This window comes from Canis lupus, chromosome 5 (assembly GCF_011100685.1).
Source record: "Canis lupus familiaris isolate Mischka breed German Shepherd chromosome 5, alternate assembly UU_Cfam_GSD_1.0, whole genome shotgun sequence".
NCBI classification, from domain to species: Eukaryota; Metazoa; Chordata; class Mammalia; order Carnivora; family Canidae; genus Canis; species Canis lupus.
In genome coordinates this window covers 71,136,812-71,159,064 of record NC_049226.1, presented here as the reverse complement: position 1 = coordinate 71,159,064, position 22,253 = coordinate 71,136,812, and the positions used below count along the sequence as shown (strand labels likewise).

Here is a 22,253-nt window from a genome sequence, read left to right as displayed (position 1 = left end):
TTCCCCTTTCCCCTAAAGGGCTGGACACTCACTCCTAGTCATGGCTAGGGGGCTAGAATCTAGGATCAAGGCCCAGGGCTGGCATGAGGAGTTCTTGCCTAATGGTGAGAACTAGGGCAGTGAGCCATGCTAGTACCTGTATGGGGAAAGTAGGTTCCGCAAGCTGAATGTGCTGCCAGGATGGACCAAGTGTTTGCACAGAGGTGAAAGCAGGTTGGTGGTGGGGATGGCGGAAGTGGGGAATAAGCCACGAAGGGTCTCACATGAGCACTGGGAGCTCCATGGATAGTTGAGTCCCACCTTTAGTCTAATGGGTGCCTGGTTTAGAGACCCAAAGGCAGACTGGATAATTCCAACATGCCCATGTCACAGGGTCAGGGGAGCTGGGAGTCCACCCTTATTCTGCATCTGCCTCCTACCCTAAGTCTGGATTTCCTTCGGTCACCAGTAGGGATCCAATGACATGTCTTGAGAACATGGAATACCCCAGAAGGGGTAGACCTCTGAGTGTGGTCTTGGCTTTTACCCTGTGGCCACCACGAAGCAACACTTAGCTCCCACTCAAATGTAGGCTCCATCAGGTCTGGGAGCTGGGTTTTGTTTCGGGGGTGTTTTTTTTTTTTTGTACATTTTTATTGGAATAATTATAGATCCATGTACAGTTCTAAGAAATAATACAAAAGAGATCCTGCATGGACTTTACCCGGTTTTCCCAATAGTAGCATTATAGTACAGTATTGCAACCAAGAAGATACTGATATTGATTCAACCCACAGATCTTTTTCACATCTCCCCAGTTTTACTTGCACTCATTGGTGTGTGTGTTTAGCTCTATGTGATTTTATCATGTGTAAGTTCTTGTAACCACCCTCATGGTCAAGATACTGAATAGCATGTCAATACAAGGATTCCGTATGGTGCTTTTTTACCACTATACCAACTTTCTCCCACCATGAACCACCCCTCACCCCATCCCTAAGTCCTGGCAACCACCATTTCTAAAATGTTGCCATTTCAAAATTTTTCTATAAATGGAATCACCAGTATTAGCTTTCGGGGGTTGACTTTTCATCGCAGAACTGCTTGGAGATTCATCCATGTTGTTCTGTGTTGAGTGTTTTTGTTCACTACTGTATCTTCAGTACCTAGAACACCACCTGGTGCATAACAGGCTCTCAATATTCGCTGAGTGAATGCACGAGCGAATTCCTTCAATAAACAGATTGTTGGTTGATAATGTACCACCAAGAAATGGGTATTTCCTAGTGATCTCCTGGGAAGATAAGGAAGACCGTTCACATGGAATCTAGTGACAGCACCCAAGAGTCCCCAAGCAGATTCCTCTCCCTGCCATCCACGATCCCTCCCCGCTCTCTTTCCCTGTTGGTTCCTCAAATCCTCTCTCCCATCCCAGCATTTCCATTTCACTGTAGGCTTATAGATCCCACGCCTCTGACCTCCTGGCGATGGCAGAATGAAGAGCATCTTGCTCCCTCTGGGTGTCCCAGCACCTCCAGCCTTCATGAGATCAATTGGAAGGAAATGTCAGCTATGGTGGCCTAAGGAAAACATGATTAAGGTCTGCATGCAGATAGTAGGAGTGGAGAAGAGGCGACAAATGTGACACCTACTCATTACTCTACTTCAGGTATTTGAGAAGAGGGTGGAATCGAACGCTTCCCCACCCCCATTCTACTCAACTGCAATTGCCAAACAGTATCCAGACCTACTCACAAAAAAGGGTGCAGTTCTGCAAGGAAGAAAAATATGTCTGTGGTTTGTTTACCGTGTTTAAGATGACAGGTGAGATACCAGACTGATGAGGAAGGCGGGCACGCCAAATCTTTCTTTCTCAGTCTCAAAAACACCAAAGGTCGATGACAATACCTGATTTATCTTGATCCTTAACTCCGTCGTGTCTCATTACACACAGGCCAGGGTAATCAGCCCCAAATGCCATGGGAGCTAAGACGCATGCGCCTGTCTTGAAGGCACAAGACCTCCGTCTTACCCTCTCTGAGTCTTCCTTGTTATGCTTCATGTGGGTGTGACATGTGACCAGGAAGTGCGACGGGAACAATCAATCACACAGACCTGTTTATTGCTTTCATAAATCCACAGCATTTCACAAGTGCTCTGAGATGTGTCAGGTACTTGGTAAGCCCTCAAACGTCTGCTCACCCACTTTTTCCTTCAGAGGTTTTTCTAATTTGATTCCAATTCAGGAATAAGCTGGATGTATACTTGGGATAGATCAACTTAGGAAACATCTCAGTGCTTTCGAGCTACATCTGCATTACTGGTTCACACTTGCTTCCTCCCAACCAAAGTCACAGAGCTGACTCCATTGAGAACGTTGCTGGTCCAGGTTAAGTCCAAACACCTTTGATCACTTCTTAAGTTGTTTAAAGACTGTTTGGGCGGTTTTAAAATGGCCAACAGAAGTCTTACCCATGGCAAATCAGGACATGCAGACAGAAGAGTCATTATCATCTTCCTCATCACCCAACAGGGATAAGACCTGTGGCTTCTACCTCAACTTCCTTCTAGGAGTTTGGATCAGCCACCAGGTGCAGACACAGACACATACACACACCTGGCTGCACCAGCTGCTGGGCCACGTCAGGAAAGAGTCCCTTGAGGTCAAGCACCAGTGTCTTGGAGGCTTGTCCAGCCTTCTTGGACAAGGTGAGCAGAGAGAGATGTGGAAGCACTGTGTTTGGGCAGGGTGGGGATGAGCCAGTCTTCTTTCCTCTTGGTGATCAGGAAAGGCTTCCCTGGAGGAGTGCATCTTCAAGCGCTGCCTCAGTGTGTGGATGGAGCCCCTGACAAAGTGCTGGTCCTTGCAGGCTGATAGTGTAGCTTAGGAAAAGGATTTGGGGACAGGTGTGGGTTGACTGAACAAAGCAGTGACTTCCCCAAGAAAGAGCAGTTGAAAGAGTGAGAGAATTAGGTGATTTTTTTGTCTGATTATAAAAATCATATATATTCATCAAATACCTGGTTACATTAAAAAAGAAATGGGAAAGACACCCATAATCCTACTATCAAGAGAAAACTCCTGAAATCATTCTGGTGGGTTTTTTTTTTTTTCAGTATTTAAGATATTTTTGTGCACAGCTTATAGAGTAGCAATTGGTAAGCTACCCACCAGTAACCTACCCCATTTTATAACTTGCTTCTCTCACTGAACGTATGATATAGGTATTTTCTCAAAGTACTGAATTCTTCTAATGGGAGCACATCATTTCATCTTTGGGACATGGCATGATGTATACTATCCTACCACTGGATATTTAGGTTGCTTCCAATTTTTTATTATTATAAATAATGCCAGATTAGTAACTTTGCATACACATTTCTAGAGCTTACCCTTCGCCCCTGCTCTATTCAACTGCTTATTATTGCAATTTTCTTTGACTAGATCCCCAACGTGATATTTCTGAGCCAAAGAGTAGAAAAACAACGTTTGAGGTGTTCTTTGAAAGACCTAAGGTTTTGGGTTGATTCAGAGGAAACTGAGAAGCCTTTATAGAATCCAAGAGGCTCGCAGGGTCAAAGCGGCTATAGGTCATAGAAAAAGGGGGTACTTGGTAATATAATTTTCATCCAAATCCTCCCTTTCTCCTCTTCTCTATTCCATCTCCTCCATATCTTTCCACTCTGTGCAGATGCTCCCACTTTTCCAGGTCTATATTCATTTCACTCATTCATTCATCCATTCAGTGATTACCAAAACTGTGTTGGCATTTAATGCTGAGCACAACCTCAGCTGTCCTCAGGGAACATATGGCACAGTGAAGGACACATCATCAGGGAAACAGACGAACACAATTCGGGGAAATGGTGGTAAGAAAAAGGAACACCTCAGGGGGTGCCCAATGCTGCCCTGAAAACCCGGGATGGCTCATACGGGAAGGATGGCAGTAGGGAACCAGGGGAAATGGGTGATCTGGATAAAGAAACAGTCCTGTGCTGAGGCTTGGAATCAGGAGAGAAGTTGGCAAATTTAAAAAACTTGAACCATGGGGTATAAACTGCGCAGAGAAGACAGGTTTGGGCCAGATCCCCAATTTATCTGTAAGAAATGGAACTAGCACTATCTAAACAGAAATCTCCAGTGGCCTCTTCGAGGACAATCAAGGACTGATAGTCATTCTTCTGTTTATTTTTTAAAATATTTTATTGATTTGTTTAGAAAGAGAGAGAGAAAGAGGGAGCAGGCATGGGGGTGGGGGCAGAGGCAAAGAGAGAGAATCTCTGGCAGACTCCTCAGCACAGAGCCTGACACAGGGCTCAGTCTCACAAACTGAAATCATGACCTTAAGCCAAAATGAAGAGTTGGATGCTTAACCATCTGAGCCACCCAGGTGCCCTGATAGTCATTCTTCATAATAATATTTTTTTTAGATCAAACTCACATACCATGAAATTTGTTCATATACATTTAAATAAAAATTTTAAAATTCACTCATAAAATACACAATTAAGTGGTTTTTGTATATTCAGTGCTGTGTAACAAACACCATGGTCTAATTTTAGAACATTGTCATCACCCCAGAAAGAAACCCTGTCTGCATTAGCAGTCTCTCCGCCTTCTGTGTCCCCACCCCAATTCAAGACAACTCAAATCTGCTTTCTGTCTCTGTGGATTTGCCTGCTGTGGACATTTCATATAAATTGAATCACACAAGGTATGGAGTTTTTGTGACTGCTTTCACTTAGCATGTTTTCAAGGTTTGTTTATGCTGTTGCATAAATCAACACTTCATTCTTTTTGTGGCCAAATAATATTCCATTGTATGAATAGCCCACATTTTGTCTATCCATTCATCAGGTGATAGCCATCTGGGCTGTTTCCTCTCTTTGGCTATTGTGAATAATGCTGCTATGAACATTATGTGGACATATGTTTTCATTCCTCTTACATATATTCCTAGGAGTGAAATTGCTGTGTCATATGATAACTGTGTTATTAACACAGTTAATTAAAATTTTGAGGAACTGCCTAGCAGCTTTTCAAAGTGGCTGCACCATTTTACATTCCACCAGACATATATGAGAGTTTCATCTGTCCACATCCTTCCTAACATGTTATTGTCTGCTGTTTTTATTTCAGCTGTCCTCGATACAATGAAGTGGTATCTTGTGGTTTTGATTTGCATTTTCCTAATAACTAATGATGTTGAATATCCTTCCATATGCTTCCATACTGGCCATGTGTATGTCTTCTTTGGAGAAATACCTACTCAAGTCTTTTGCCATTTTTTTTTTTTTTTGCCATTTTTTTTTAAATAGGCTCCATGCCCAGTGTGGAGCCTGACAGGGGCTTGAACTCACAACCCTGAGATCCAAGACCTGAGCTGAGATCAAGAGTTGAACCCTTAACCAACTGAGCCACCCATGCACCATTCTCTTGACATTTTTAAACTGGGGTATTTGTCTTTTCATTGTTCATTTGTAAGAGTTCTTTATATATTATGGATGTAAATCCCTTATCAAATATATGATTTGTAATATTTTTTCCCATTTTGTGGGTAGTCTTTATTTTCTTGATGGTGCCTTGAAGTACCAAAGTTTTAAAATTTTGATGAAGTCCAATTTATGTAATTTTTAAAATTTCTTCTTTGGCAAATGGACTCCAGAGTCCAAATTCTTAACCACTACTTTTATTGCCTGAATTTTACTCACTTTTCCACGTTCAGGATTTAGTACAGTGCCTGGGACAAAGTGGATAGATTATTTAACTTCTTTATGCTTCTTTCCTCATCCATGGAATGAGGATAGTAACAGAATGTAGCTCACAGGGCTACAGTGAGGATTAAATAAATCAGTGTTCTTAAAGTCCTTAGGAGATGTGCCTGCCACTTACCACCATCTGAGTTAGCTGAGGTTATGTGGGCAATTCAAGCAGTGACTGCTACTCATAAACTCTTGAATGAAGGATGATCTTCCTCTCTCTGAGCAAGGCCTTCCTCCTGCTGTGGTGAAAGAACAAAGGGTCAGCCTCCCAGGCACCAGAGTGTTCCAGTTCACCCTGCTGGCCAGTGGCATCAGAAATGACATAAGCAGATTGTTGGCATGGCCCAAATAGCCACTGCACAACAAATTGTCTAATTGGGCATGGGCAGAACACAATTACGATGGTTAGAGAGCAGGGTCTCTGAGTTACTTGGTTTCAGTTCAAACAGCCATCTCCTGGGGTTGATGTGACAACTACTTGGGGATACTACATACGATACTACATACCAAGGGCACAGGCCAGTGCCCAGCACAGGTTGAGTGGTCAAGAACGGGGAGTGTACACAGCAGGGATTTTCATCGGTTTGGTTCATCACTATATCCTTGTCTGAAATAACATTGGATTGTTTTCTATATAGCTGCTGGAAGAAATCACCACAACTATGATGATGTAAGCAACACAGATTTATTCTTACAGTTCTGGAGGTCAGAAGTCCAAAATTAGTCTTACAGGAATAAAATCAAGGTGCAGAAGGGCAGCTTCCTTCTGGAGACTGCAAAGGAGAGTCTGTTTCCTTGCTTCTTCCAGCTTTCTCATCCCCTGGCTTGGGATCTCATACCACCTCCTCCTTCGTCCCCCTGCTTCAGTGTCCCATCACGTTCCTCCATCTGCAGTCAAAATCTCCTCCTACCTCCCTTTTCTTAGGACACTTACAGTTACATTTAGAGCACACCAGATAACACAGGATACCCTTCCTATCTAAAATCCTTAACTTTATTACATCTGCAAATTCCTTTGCCATCTAGGTGATACTCACAGATTCCAAGGATTAGGACCTGGATATCTTTGGAGACTATTATCCAGCTTACCCCAAGCACCTAGCTCCTAATGTATTCAGTAAATACCTGCTGCATGAATGCACAAATGCTAGACATTGAACAGTGCCACCGGCATCACCTGGCTCAGCCCCTCCAGGAATGACCACAGTAGCACACATGGCCTCCTCGACTTCAGAACCTGCTCAATTCTCCCCTTCAGTGTGGATTTCCTGACCCCAACTTAACACTGCAACTTTTTAACTCCGTCATCACACACACTCCTAATCCCCTTATCCCTTTTAACTTCATTTTCCCCGAAGCACTTTTGGCCTTCTAGCACACTGTAAAATTTACGTGTTTATCATAGTTCATGGTATTTGTCCATCTTCCTCAATGGAATAGAAACTCAAGGATTACTTTCGGGGCAAGGACTTTTCTGTTTTCATCTCCTATGTCTCCTAGGGGCCTAGAGCAGTCCTGGGCACATAGCCAGTGCTCAGTACATGAGTGTTGAATGAATATATGACCTGCATGGCCTCACCAAGTTTCTGTCAGCTGTGAATCTAGTTCTTTATCTTCTGTGGTTGATCGTGGCTTTCATAACAACGAAGGCATTGCCTGTAGTGAGGCCAATCGATTCTAGGCAACCTATGTATTATCCTATTCATGGTCTCCACCCCGTTCCATTAGCACACCGGTAATTTTGATCTCTAAAATACATATAACCTCAATTCTTATCTCTACCAAGACTTGCAAAAGTCTGGGAGGGCAATGGATGGTTTGGCTTTAGATATTTACTGAAGGGCAAACTTTTGAGAATTCAGATGATACAGAGATGGGAAGGTAAGTGGTCCCTGGCTGAAGTTGCTGGGATTTGTTGAGTTATACTGTTTCTAACTATCTTCCTGGAGATAATGAGTTTGTGTTTCTGTAGTTGGTCAAGCTTAAGAGGCTGGCTATAGAGAGGTCCTGAGCACCTGAGGGGGCATGGTGGAGGGGCTTCAGGGTGCCCATGAGCTTCCTGCAACTGCATGTGAACTCTTGTGTAAATGTATGTTCTTAAGGAGAGTAGAGTCTATTGCTTGAATCAGCTTCTCCATAGGAAAAGAGGAGAACTTTGGGCCCCAGCCATGAGGATTCTGTGATTCTGTGACTCATGACAAATAGCCCAAATTAACAGGCTACACACAGCTCTGGGAGGAAAGGCATGCCCCCTTCTAACCACCCCTACCCCCTAATAAGTCCCCAAGCTATTGTGTTAAAGATGCTGAACCAAGCACTGGTTCAAATCTCAAGTTAGCCAGGCTCAATTTTTGCAAGGCTCTGGGCATTTCTTAAGGCCCCACTTCTTCTTACAAGTAGAATTGGGATTGCTCTACTTTCTTTGATTTTTATGAGTATGAAAATTCTTTGAGGGTACAAAATGCTGTAGAATCACAAAGTATTGATGATAAAGAAAATATGTACTTTTTTTTTTTTTGCTACGAGGCAAAAAACTGACTTGTTTCCTATGCCTGCCTGCCTGCCATCCATCCATCCCATAAATCTCTGCTTCCTCACAACATGCATAAAAGCTACCATGTATGTGACAGAAGCTTTTTAAAAATCTCTAATAAACCGAGGTTCAGAAAGCTCAGGTTCTCAAAATCTAGAAAGTGATAGAGCAGAGCCCAATTAAAAGCCTAATTCTGACTGCTGCAATGGCAGTGCTCACCATCATCACCCATCGAAATACTCCTGAAGGCAGAGGAGAGGGGAGCTAGCTCCCAGAAGGAAGGCAGGAGGACAAATCTACCAAATATAGCACCTTGAAATGTGGCTCAGTGGTTGAGCATCTGCCTTCAGCTTAGGTCCTGATCCCGGGATCCGGGATTGAGTCCCGCATTGGGCTCCTTGAGGGGAGCCTGCTTCTCCCTCCGCCTAGTCTCTCATGAATAAATAAATAAAATCTTTAAAAAAAAAATCTGTGTTTTACCTTAAAATGCATGCATATGTTATATAGTGCATTCCATGTTATGCCCATGCTTGTTTAAATATCAAAGAATTTCTCAGCAATCTTTAAGTACAAATAATGCTCTGGGAAGGGGGTTTACCCCCATGTAGCTCTGCTACAATCTGCATCCCAAACTGCATTTTCCATGTCAGATGTTTGCTGATTATTTTCAAGACTTATCTCCTGCATTGGACTAGAAGTTCCTGGAGGGCAAGAGCTGAATCTGATTCCTCCTTTCTCCCTCCTGAGGCCTAGTCCAGCATGCAGCATGAAAAAGCACAGAGATACTGAATTTGGCAAATATTTATTGCAAGCCTGCCTAACCAAGTTCAGGTACCATGGAGATTCAGTCGGATATGATGTGATCACTGCTCTCAAGACATTTACAATTGAGCTGGAAAGGCCGGGCTTCCAGAATCTGCCAGGAAAAGATCTTCCCAAGACTCTTGGCACAACATTTTAAAACCTTGGGACTGTACTGTAGCAATAGAAGAAATGGTAGGTAATTAAACACCAAACAAAAAGTGTCATTAAATAGGACAAATTTTGTGAAAAGTGACAACCTGTTTCTCTGGAAAGACAGCATTGTGTCAATTAGAGAGCACACCTTGCTGTCGCAAAGTACAAATTATTGGTGACGAAACGAGTGTTTCCCAAGAGGGAAAAGTTGAAAGCAGTCACCTACTCTAGATGCTATTTTGCCAGAAGAGTCTCAGTCTCTGATTGCTTGGCCTTTGAGGGCCACATTCACAACTTCACAAATAAATCCATGTCCCTTTCTGACAAGCACGGGTAGGTTCTAGGTTTATTAGATTGAATTCTGTTCATCAGATATTTACTGAGTTCTGTTAGTGCTCGCCATGCAATGAGAAGCAAGGGTACATGATGGAGAGCTCACAAACTTGGCAAGAAAACAGAGTCAAAATCCTGGCTCCTCCATGAATCAGCTGAGGGAATGTGGAACAGAGTTTTTAGCTCTCTGAGCCTTGGTTTTTTTAAACCACAGCATGGAGAACCTAATACTTATCTTGCAGGTTGTTGTTAAGGTTAGTTTGGGTGATGGGCAAAAAGCTCTCCACACAGGGGACTGCACTGACGACTCCACGGATGGGCACAAGAAGTGGGAATTGTGGAAAAATTAAGGAAGTGATGTCTAATTTCAAGAAACCTCGCATCTAGTGAAAAGACCAGTATGTTAGCAGACAAATGCCATTAGTGTGATGGGTGTGACTATTTTTCAAGTGAACATCTGCTGAGCACTTACTATGGGCCAGGTACTGTGTTTAACATTGTAGCTGGATAAGTGTATTTATTGTGCAGGAACCACAGTTATTCCCCATGGGGAATGTAAGGCTCAGAGGCACTTTAAGGAACATGCCCAAGGGCACAGAGCTGGAAAGTGATAAGAAGCAGGGTTTAAACCCAGCAATCTGACTCCAGAGGGAGATTTCAAGGCGAGAGAGAGAGAGAGAGAGAGAGAGAGAGAGAGAGAGAAACCAGGGGAAGCTTCACAGAGGTGATACTTCAGGCACCAGTCATAGGAAAAGGAGCCCAGGAAGGAGGAAAAGGCAGATGCAAACAGCTGGTGGGAAGTACAGCTTGTTCTATTTGGGAATTCAGGTGGGTGTGCGCAAGAGTTTGGGATGAGGATGGTGGGGATCTAGAAGATGAAGAGGGGGCGGATGGGAAGGATATCTCAATATCAGGCATAGGGACTTGGACTTTTACCTGAAGGAAAGGCAGAACCAATGAAGGATGAGAAAGACGGGGTCACAGCATGTGGGGAATGCACCTGTCTGCTAGGTTCAGAGAGGAAATGACTCTGGGTGGTCTATTAGAATAATCAGGTCATATCACATTTTTTTTAAAGATTTTATTTATTCATGAGAGACACAAAAAGAGGCAGAGACATAGGCAGAGGGAAAAGCAGGCTCCATGCAGGGAACCCGATGCGAGACTTGATCCCGGGACTCCACGATCACGCCATGGGCCGAAGGCAGACAGTCAACCACTGAGCCACCCGGGTGTCCCCATATCACATTTTCTAACTAAATTACTACTTTCTAGATATTATGTGTGTGCAAGTCTCCCCTCTCCCCTACTGGCCAGTAAGCTCCTTAAATGTTGACTCTAACTGCTTTTCTTCTCCCATAAGGGTCAGGCAAATCTAGGTACTTGAAGAATCAGATGAATGAGTGATTACAAGCATGAACAAATAAATGAATCTCTGAAGAACTGAGTTGTGAGCTGGATTTAAGAAAATGCATGTAAGCTGAGGTGATGGATCATGGACCTAAATGTGAAAGGGAAACAGAAGCTTCTAGAAGAAACCATAGGAAAATAGCATTGTGGTCACAAAGATTTTCAAACAGAACATGAAAAGCGCTAGCCATAAAAGGAAAAAGTGATAAACTCAACTTCATTAAAATTAAGAATGTCTGTTCATCAAAGATACTATTTAGAGAGTGAAAGCCAAGCCACAGAGAGGGTGAAAAAATGTGTGTTCCCACATATACGGTAAAGAACTCCTAAATATCACTTTGAAGAACTAATTTTAAAAATGAGGCACAACTCAAACAAGCACTTAAATATATGTATTTAATATATATACACATGGACTTAATAAATATATACACATGCATACATATATACATATATTAAAATACATACATATGTACATATACCACCACACACCCACCAGAATGGGTATAATTAAAAGACCAACACCACCAATTACAGAGGGATGCAAAGCAACTGGAACTCTCATGCATGATGGGTGGGAGTATAATTTGGTACAACCACTCTGGAAAACTGTCTGGCAGTATTTGCTATAGCTGAACCTATGCCTGCCCTATGACCCAGCAATTCAACTCTTTGGCACATTGACACAAGAAAAAAGTGCCAATAGGCCACCCAAAGAGTTGTTCATAACAGTGCTTCTGTTATAGCCCCAAACTGAAAAAATCCAAACATCCATCAACAGGAAAATGGATAAACATATAGTGGCCCAGTCAAATGTGACTGGTATAGTCACATTTACAAAAAAAAAAATATATATATATATATATATAACAAAATAGAAGAATTTCAAAAGACACTGTGAGTGAAACACGCTGGACACAAAGGTCCAAGAACAGGAAAAACCAATCAGTGACAGAAGTCAGACAGTGGGTTCCTCTGGGAGGTGTTGCCTGGACATGGGTCTATGGGAGCCTCTGGGTTGCTGGAAATGTCCTTTATCTTGATCTGGCTGGTGATTCCACAGGCCTGCTCATATGGACCAATTCACTGGGCTGTATGCTTAAGATTAGTGCACTCTACCGTATGTTATACCTCAATAAAAATGGTTTGATAATAAATATATGACAGTGCTAGTTTCAAAACTTGCTGGAGAAGAGGTTGGACATATTTCAGAAAACGTAAAAATGAATTTAAATGTTAAAACAATAAAAGGACTAGAATGGGGTGTTTTAAGAGCTGGAGCAGGAGGGATCCCTGGGTGGCGCAGCAGTTTGGCGCCTGCCTTTGGCCCAGGGCGCGATCCTGGAGACCCCGGATTGAATCCCACATCGGGCTCCCGGTGCATGGAGCCTGCTTCTCCCTCTGCCTGTGTCTCTGCCTCTCTCTCTCTCTCTATCATAAATAAATAAAAATTAAAAAAAAAAAAAAAAAAAGAGCTGGAGCAGGAAAAGGGAGTGTTAGAGGATATGAGAAGACCAGCTGTGCCCACCTAGAGCCCAGCACCAGGGAGAAAGCCCAGGGAGGTTGTCAACCCAGATCCGCAGAGGACCTGGTGGGTAGGGCCCTGACTGCACAGGGGAAGAGACTAGATTTTGGTGTGAAGTCAACTAGAAGCTAATTCCTGGGGTGCCTAGGGGGCTCAGTTGAGCATCTGACTCGTGATTTCCGCTCAGGTCATGATCTCAGGGTCATGGGATCTAGCCCCATACTGGGCTCCACGCGGAAAGTGCTTACTTGGGATTCTTTCTCTCCTGCCTTCTGCCCACCCACGCTCTACGTAAATAAATCAAATCTTTAAAAAAGAGAGAAAAGAAGCTAATCATTCCTGAGATGGGCAAGGATGCAACTGAAAACCAGGATTAGGATGGAGGCGGCAGCGACAACCAACCTAACACTTAGCATTTACTGAGCACTGACCACAAGCCAGGCCCTGTTGTCACCACTTCACTGGGGTCCTTTCCTTTAATCCTCCTGACCGCTCTGTGAAGTTACTCTGGCTCTGCCAAGTTACAGACTGCAGTAACTTCCCCAGGGTCTCCAAGGGTCGCAGAAAGAGGGCAGGCAGGTACGAAATCCAATGAATTAAAGGAATTCAGATGACATGAGACATTTGAACAGGTCTGAGGAGCAGATGGATTACTTACACAATGCAAATTCTGCAGGATACACGAGTTCATTGTACACTCAGCAGTGTATTGACCAAAATCCTAGGAAAAGAGCAGAAACTGAGTATTTTTTTTTATGTTTTCAGGTATTTAAACATATAATACCTAAACTACATTTAAAGGGTACGATGTGCAAAAGGGTGTGGCTTGAAGGGGGAAGGTAAGGTTCTTGCACGGAACTTGGTTTGAAAGTAGTTATTAGGACACCCTATGCCCAGAGCTGTTATACTGTGACCTCCTAAGATCTGGGAAGTTTCATTTTGCATCCTTTGGGTCACTCTTGATAATTCATCTTCCTCTACGTTGGCAATGTCAGGTCAGACAGCAAGGGATGAAAAGGTTCAGGGAGGTTGCCCTGCCTTCCCCCCACCTTCCTTCTTTACATTTCTTTCTTTTGATAAGTGTATATTTATTACACACATAATATATTCCATGCATCATTTTAGAGGCTGAGGATACAGTGATGAATAAAATAGGAAGCTCCTACCAGGCCTCATGAAACCCGTATGATAGTCAGAGGAAACATACAATAAACAAACATATATAACTAAAGGTAGTCTAAAGGTAGTGATCAAATGCACTGAGGAAGAATGAAATTAGCTAAATGGAGGGCTTTCGGAGGAGTTGATGTTTAAGCTCTGATCTAAGTAGAATGAAAGACAAGCTATGAGAACACGAGGAAGGAGACTTCCAGGCCCAGAAATCAGCCAGCGCAAAGGCTGGTTGAGGCTTGGTTGAAAAGCAAAAAGAACCATCCTGGTCAGTGCACACTGAGGGAGAGGAGAGTGGGAGGAAATGAGGTCGCAGAGGAAATAAAGTTCACATAGGGCTTCATAAGCCACAGGGAAGTCATTTTGCACTGAGAAGCAACTTGATCTGATTAGCTTATAGGGAGAAAGAACTCATAAGGGGGCAAGAGAAAAAGCAAGGAGACCAACTGGGAGGCCATTGCTAAAGTCTAGGTAGGGGGCATTGATTAGTGGCTCTATCAGGGTGGTACTCCCAGAGGCTGTAAGATGAGGCTGGATTCAGGAGACTGTCTGCAGGAAGAACTGCAAGGTTTGCTGGTAAGAAGGGTGTGAGAGAAAGAGGTCAAGGATGTCCCTAATGTCCTCCAGTCCTTCAGTCCATCAATGAACGATGCTTCCACTGATTTGGGGAATGATTAGGTTTAAGGGGTAAACCACGAGTTGAATTTCTGACATGTTAGTTGCAGATAGCTGTTAGATACTCACTTGGAGTTGTTAGCAAGCTCTTGCTTGGTGTTCAGTGAGGGAATTGTAGAAAACATCTGACAGACATCTTACGGACAGAAAAAAATCTCAGTTCTCCCTAGTTACTAACACTTACTCGGCAAATACTTCTTGAGTACCTACGGTGTGTAGGTGCTGGGGAGTACAGCATGCATTTGGTCAGAAACAGTCACTATCTTCATTACAACTTAATTAGTTCACTGGTTTCTGAGACACTTCTCTGAATATTATGTAAATATATGAAATCAACTCTCAAAAGTTATAAATACTCAGATGCTCTCTGACTCAGCAATTTGGAAGAGCTTAGATTTTCCGAAAGGAGCTATATATAGATTTGGACAAATGACAGATTTACCCATAAAATATGCGAAGACCGCCTTAAAATGAATCAGAAGAGACTGTCTCAACCAAATTAATGTTTACAAAGAGTCAACCTAGTGTAATGGAAAAGCTTACAGGGCTGGAAGGCAGAAGCTCCGGGCCTGTGTGTTCTGTTTCAACGAGATCACATGTATGACCTTGACTGAGTCCTTGACTCATCTTGCATCAGTTTTCTCTTCAATAAATTGAATCTGAGAGTCAATGTTTTCTAAAAAGCCTCCAAACTATTAAGTTCTTTCTTTGCATTATTTCTCTTGCAGGACTCTCATTCCTCTTTCCAACATTTATTAAAAAACAAAACCCCAAACTCCAAGGTGATTCTTCTCTTCTATGAGGGCTCATTTTTCAAAGCAAAACAAAGCTGTTTTTTTTCCTTTTTTGCAACTGGAAAATTTTTTTGACTGTAAAAATGATCCATGATCACAAAAGCACAGAGAGTAGGAAGTCTCTACAATGATACCACTGAGGTAATTATGTCTGTTTTCACCATCATTGTATCTGCAACGTGTCATATGGCAGATGCTGAATATTTGTTGAATGAATGACCATTTCTAATACCTTGTGAACATCCTTTTTAGTCTTCAGACCAGAAAAGGAGAAGGAGAAGAAAAAGAAGGAGGAGGAGAAGAAAATCCTTTCTCTGGGGGGTTGTTTAGCCACTAGAGTCACCAGAGACTGAAACAGTTGGGAGCCTACTAGATCTCAAATTACTGGTTTCACAACAGCTGAGATCTGAAATCTATGTCATGTAGGGAAACAATAACACCAAATACATCATTCTGATGGCTGTAAACAGTATCAAGGGTGGCTCAGTTTGAGCAACAACAAGAAAGGCTACAAAACAGTCCAAGGTCTGACCAGGAGTGGCTCCTGTAGCTGATGGGAGGGCAGGCTCTGCCCCACAGATCCTTCCTCCCACGCTCGGGCCCTCATCTTTCCTTCCCTACAGCACCAGGATGAGTTTTCTTGGGGCACCTGAGCTGACCTCAGCACTTTATTGCAAACCTAGCATCTTTTTGATTGTTAACTCCCCTCTCAGGAAACCAAGATGATTTTCGGATTACCTCTGGAAATGAATTAAAGCCAGAACCTGGCTGCACACCCATGATGCATCTTTTTCTCCCAAATGGAAGGAGTGGCTAATGTTAAAAACTGAGACATTTGACATGTGGACATGAATTTTACAGATCTCTTGAAAAATCACTGGATTTGGCGGCACCACTACCCATTATCCCATGAAGCAATCAGCTAGAGCCAAGGGGCAGCCTCCTGCTCTAGAGTGTTCCTCAGCTCCGTCATCCCCCAAACCCACTGTTACATCCTGCTTACTGTGCTCATTTACCCAACTTGCTACCTCTAATTATGCAAAAGCACTCAAGTGGCATCTATTAAGTACCAGGCACTGTGCAAGTTCCTTGGAACACTGAGTGAACACAACACAGCTCTTACCTTGGAGAAGCTCTTGCAAACTAGCTTAGGAACCGGCTAATTACAGTGCAGTAAGGGCAGCATGGAGAGCAGAAACATGACATAGCCCAGGGACTCTCCCATGAGAGGCTGCCCAGATTCCTTGAAGGTCATGTTTGAGCTTGGTTTTGAAGGATGAGTTACTCAGGCGAGTGGGCAACTGGGAAATATTGCAAATAGTGGGGCTGTTTGAAAGCATATATAAGGTCTGCTGATCAGCCGCCTGGTGCACAGGTGACCCTCAGAGCCAGCAACTACCTTTTTGCTGATCAGTGCAGGTCTGTCTACAGCTCTCTGCCTGGGTGTCCCCTGATAATCAGAAAATCATCTTGGTTTCCTGAAAGAGAGTTGACAAAAGGATGCTAGGTTTGCAATAAAGTGTTGAGGTCAGCTCAGGTGCCCCAAGAAAACTCATCCTGGTGCTGTAGGGAAGGAAAGAAGAGGGCCCAAGCGTGGGAGGAAGGATCTGTGGGGCAGAGCCTGCCCCTTCCTTCCTTCTGTCAAAATGCCAGAGACGGTTCACCTCTACCAGGAAGAGCCTACCTGACTAATCCCCAGTCACCTCTGGTTATTTCAACTGAGGCAACACTCCCATTCTGGGGAAACTGGTCACCTGAGGGTGATTCTGTTATTTGAACTTTGTTTTGTTTTGGAACCTCCTGAGAGCTGAAGAGTCGACCAGCATTCCATGCAATTAATAAGTATTTACCAAATATCTATATTGTATATAAAGTACTATTTCTCTGTCATGTACGTCATTTTTGACCCCAACAAGCGAGTTGGGAATGAAGACAAAAACTAAAAACAGACGATAAAATTCAGAAAACATTTATTAAGTGCCTGGTATTCACAATTTTGTTGGTCCTTCTTCATCCATCCAACGTTCAGTGAGCACTTCTAAGGCCCGGCACTGTGCTTTGCATCTGGAAATTGAGCCACTAAAATATACAAGCTAGCCGCGGACATGGATACATAAACCCATTTATAATGAGTTACCGGTCAGAGCAATGTTCAAAGCACAGCAACATCTTGAAGAGAGATGTGTTGACTGCCCCCAGGGTACTAGGCAGGTAGCACAGAGAAGATTAAGTTTGAGCCGCTTATCTTGTTTTTGTTTCTTTTTTGCTTTTTTTTTTTTTTTTTTTTTTGCTTTTTTGCTTTTATTGTGACATTTTACAACATACACAAAAATACAGAGACTAGTACAATGAAACTCCATGAACCCACAACCCGCTTTGGCAATTAGTAACTCATCAGCACTTCCGATTCATCCATACCCTCCCCTGCTTCCCTCCATCCCTTCATTTTGTTTTGAAGCCAATCCTAGACATCTTTATCGTTTCACCCATAAATGCTGAGCGGAGTTTGAAGAAGGAACTGGGAAAGTCTAGAGCTTCCACTACTAACTTCCTTTCCCCCATCTATTCCTCTGCAGAGGACTCTGCCTTAGGCATATACTCTTCCTCCTGCAGTGACTCCAAAGCCTTCGCTATTGGACTTCTCTGGTTGGCTGAAGGAAAAGACTGAACTGATCCAGTGAAAACCCCCTCCTACCTTCTCTGAAAGGCTGACCATTCCTGGGGTCCTGGGTTCTAACTGCTAAATCTTCAGAAGAATTGCCAATTCTTTAAGAGCTTATTAGTTGTACAAACCAACTGATGTTTGTGCAATCAGGTTGTACAAACAACCTAGTGTTTGTCCAGGATGCTGGTCACGTCCCACATTTCCGTGTGCCCTCAACCTCCAGGGAAACCTCAGGCCAGCGCTGCTTCCTGTCACAACTCTGGTCTTAGTCGCATCTGAACAGCTGGCACCCTCCACACCGCTGCCATTTCCTATCCGTCTGGAAGGTACCAACATCCCAGCACTTACCCAGTCCTGGGCTCCCTCACAGTTGTTTTGTTTTGTTTTGTTTTGAAGGCACGTGGGTGGCTCAGTGGTTAGCGTCAGCCTCCGGCCCAGGGCGTGACCCCGGGGTCCCGGGGTCCTGGGACCGCGTCCCGCATCCGGCTCCCCGCAGGGAGCCTGCTTCTCCCTCCGCTTGTGCCTCTGCCTCCCTTTCTCTGTCTCTCATTAATAAAATCTTTTAAAACCTAAATAAGTAAAGCCACCCACTGTTATCCACGTCCACAGCATCCCTCAATTTAGGACGCCGGCGCCCTCAAGTCTTGCACTATTTAGGCATCCTTCTCCTTTAGCACCATCCTCCTCCTGCTCTCGCCTCCACTGGGTGATCTTCACAAAACACCCTGCTGAAAGCCCTTTCAGAGTCCCCAACCCCTGCGGGGACAAGGCCAACCCCCGTCACCGCGGATCAGGAGGCTCCGCAACACACGGGCCTGTGGGTTACCTCTCGGGCCCCGCCCGCCGCCTCTCCTCCGCAGCCTGCGGCCAAGTGCTCTACCTGAGGGCCCGCTTTCTCGGGTCTCTGCGCTTCTCTCATCAGGGCCGCGCCGCCGCTCACACGAAGTCAGCCGCTTCACTTTGCAGATGGAGAAACTGGGGATGGGCACCTTACCACGGCCACGCAGCGGAAGAGCCGAGGCTCGGACGCAGGCGCCCGGCGCCAGAGGCCGCGGGCCCAGCCGCACAGCCCCGGGCGCCCGCACGCCCCGCGCCTCAGCAGCGAGCGCTCCGGGCCGCCGCCCGCCCCTCGGCGGCGCCCCCCGCGCGTCCCCAGGAAGAGCGAGGCTTCTGATTGGCCGCCTCCGGCGACCCCCGGCGAGAGGGCGGGACCGACGGCGCGGGGGCGTCGCGGAGAAATGACGCAACGCCGCGACTCCTTAAAGGCGCCGGCCCCTTGCGCCGCGGATGGCGCAGGCGCGTTCCGGGGGCTCCCGCTTGGTCTCCGAGCGCTGAGCCGGGCCGGACGGGCGCGCGCGCGCGGGCTGGGCAGGCGGGGAGCGCGCCGGCCGCGGGCAGCTCGAGGGGTCCGGCGGGGCGGCGGGGCCAGTCCGCCGACGACCCGGCGCCGCGATGGCCGAGGGCAGCGCCGTGTCCGACCCTCAGCACGCCGCGCGTCTGCTGCGAGCCCTCAGCTCGTTCCGCGAGGAGTCCCGCTTCTGCGACGCGCACCTGGTCCTCGACGGGGAGGAGATCCCGGTGCAGAAGAACATCCTGGCGGCCGCCAGCCCGTACATCAGGTGAGGAGGGGCCGCGCCGCCCGGAGCCCCCGGCCCCTCCCCTCCCCTCCCCGCCCCGCCCCGCCCCGCCGCCCGCTGCCCGCTGCCCGCTGGGCGCCGCGTCCCTCCGGGGCCCCGGGGCCGCCCTGAGCTGCGGTCACCCTCGGGCCGGGCCTGTGCCCGCCGGAGCGCCCCCGGAGCCCGGGCCGCAGCCCTCCCGCGCTCCCTGCCGCGCCGCCCGCCGCCCGCCCGGGCCTCCGAGCTGCCCGGGCCCCCCGGACGCCGTCCTCGGCCGGCCCGGGACCCGCACCCGCGGGCGGGCAGGGCGGAGCCTCGCCCGGGCCTGGCCCTCGAGCGCGGCTGAAGTTTGCCGGCCGCTCGCCTCCGCCTCGCGTCGTGGGCCGGGCGGGCGCGGCGGACCGGGTCGGGCCGGGCGCGCCCCTCCCGCTGGGGAGCCAGACAGGCGCTTCCTCGCCGGCCCGGGGCGCCGGGAAACCCCGCGGGGTCCTCTCCCCGGAGCGGCGGTCCGACCCCCGAGGCCCGCGTTCTCGCCGGACGAGCCTTCTCTTCACTTGCGGTGGGAGCTGCGCTGAGAAGCAGGGCTGGGCGGTAGGCACACGTCGGAGTAAGCGCAGCTAATTTTAGAGCACTCACTGTCGTTCTCAGGATGCGGTTACAGGCGAGGATCCTGAGATTCTAGAGACTCAGAGGGCATTTTAAAACTCAGGTAAAACAAAGCTTGACCTGATATGCTCGCCCAACTTAACCGGGTTAATTGAGGTTGGTAAGATCGTGCCTAACCAAGCCTATCAGATCTTGCGGGGAAGCTATTATTTTCTTACAGCAACTTTCTTGCAAACTGGGTTGCTCTTTTAATAAAATAAAGGAAAAAAAAAAAAAGCCAAAAGCTGGAGAAACTGTCCACTAAGCTGGTTAAATATAGACTAATAGTAGAGACTGTCAGTAGAATCGACAGATCAGAGAAAGCAAAATGATGTGCACCGTGTTTTTAGTGCTGTGTCCCGGCCCAACACAGCGCCCAAACTCCCATTTGCAGTTTTGCATTATCTCTGCCAAGTCACAAGCAGTGCAGGCGCCCTTGGAACTTCTCCTGACTGCCTCCTGCAAATCCGCTTGCACTCTTTGTGGAGTTAAAGGGGGAGCGGAGAGAGTCTTAGTATGGAATTTGGATTGCCAGTAGGATAGCCCGCTCCTAGCTGCCAGTTCAGAGGTTTGAGCAATCGATGTCAAATCGGAATCAGCAGGTCGGAGTCTTCCCTGTATCCATAGTATTCTCTGTTTGGGGAAACACTTTGGACACGTTATTGTTGTAGTCCTGTAGGAGGCATCCAGCAGGCTCAAAAGAAAATTACAAATCACCACGCCCATGCTTTCTATCTCCTTTCCACGCTTCAATTTTCTCCATACCTCTTATCACTGTAATGTGCTCTGTATTTTACTCATTGACTTTGTCCATCTTCCCCAACCACAGTGTAAGCTCTGTGAGGCCAGGAATTTTTCTTTTGTCCATTACTGTATCCCTGGCAGCCAGAAAGAACGGAGCCTCGTGGTTCAGCGGATGTGTTGAATGCGTGATTGCCTGCCCTTCTTCTCCAGCAGGTTGGACATTAGACGATTGGCTCTGTTATATTTCATTTCAGATGCTCAGTTATCCCTAATTGAGAAGAGCCCTAGACCTATTTTCTCCTTCCAGCTTTTTTGCTTTTATGGCTGTGAGCTGTTGGCAGATGACTTACTCTTGACTTCAGCTCACTTGTCTGATAAACGAGAGAGACAATGTGGCTTCATCTCATTTAATCTTTGACCTTCGCAGGAATATGTAATAGTGCTTTGAACTCCTCCAGGTGAGCACATGGGTCTCCAAAGTTAGTGGTGGTATTCCCTGCTGTATATGCTGTATTAGGAAAGGTGTAGTATCCACTTGTGACAGGTGGCAAATCATGAGAATATTTAGTAATGTCAAATGTTACTTACTTATAATAGCAGTAACTAAGGCGTGAAATGTTACCAAAGTGGCTAAGCTGGAAGGGACTTTAGATCTTCTCTGGTCTGATCCTGTTACTTTTCAAATAGGGAAATGGGGCTCAGTGGGCCTTAGTGATCTGTATTATGATGAAGTTAGTAGTGCTTAGTGGATGAACTCAGATCAGACTCCAAGTTACTGACGCCTCATCTTCTACTGTAGCCATACCAAGTTACGACCTTAACTCATACTTAACTATTTTTTCTGTAAACTCTACTGTCAGTCGATTCACAATGTTGTAATTTAAATGCTTATCAAGTGCTTTTATATACTGTCTCATTTTCATTTTCACTTTCAACCATCTTGTTTTGTAGGTAGGGTGGATATTTTGACCTTTTATAGATAAACATGAATCAGCCAATATAGGTTTTTTTGCCAGTGACCGATTAATTATTTTAGGTTTATTTGTAGACATGGTAAAATGTTCTTGATGTCTTGGTTATCTTTTAAAATGATCAATCTCAAGACTACTTCAAAGTAATTTGACTGATCTGTATTACTACCTAGAAATAAACTGTTTAATAATATTTGACACCTATGATTTTGGGCTTTTATCTTTATCTGTTTTGTTTGAAAGGAACTCTAAAGAATTATGTTGAAACAAAATGAATTCGCATGTTCTAGCACTTGATATTTCTTTCCCTTTTGAAGCTTAAGCATTTAGGTCTGTGGTGTCATTAATCTATCTGGAGTGGGTGTTCCAAAGTTTGGTAGTCTCTGAAATTTTATAAACATTTGAATTTTGTTTATTTAATGGCATTAGGTAATCTAGTTTAAGTAACTATCCTAAGAAGCATAAAGTTGTAT

General features: G+C 45.5%; 1 protein-coding gene and 1 long non-coding RNA gene across 6 annotated transcripts in view; one reads left to right on the top strand and one right to left on the bottom strand.

Moving 5' to 3' along the window:
- Positions 1-19: 19 nt before the first annotated feature.
- LOC102154971 lies at positions 20-18,892 on the bottom strand. Of its 2 annotated transcripts, none has more exons than XR_005360035.1 (5): positions 18,685-18,892; positions 13,159-13,221; positions 5,873-5,981; positions 1,458-2,862; positions 20-1,273 (listed from the first exon to the last, which is right to left on the bottom strand). It is a non-coding gene; the product is annotated as an uncharacterized LOC102154971 (long non-coding RNA). The 2 variants fall into 2 exon arrangements; XR_005360036.1 differs by having other exon boundaries at positions 20-1,559; positions 1,787-2,862.
- Positions 18,893-19,210: 318 nt separating this feature from the next.
- GAN (gigaxonin) overlaps positions 19,211-22,253 on the top strand; it is a 60,742-nt gene continuing 57,699 nt past the window's right edge. The window contains exon 1 of one of the 4 annotated variants that reach the window (XM_038538205.1): positions 19,211-19,423. In XM_038538205.1, the coding sequence (XP_038394133.1) occupies positions 19,257-19,423 (167 nt within the window). In that variant the 5' untranslated portion in view covers positions 19,211-19,256. Of the gene's footprint in view, positions 19,424-19,899; positions 20,130-20,890; positions 21,023-22,253 lie in introns of those variants that run through there. The other 3 variants (XM_038538208.1, XM_038538207.1, XM_038538206.1) reach the window with 3 other exon arrangements.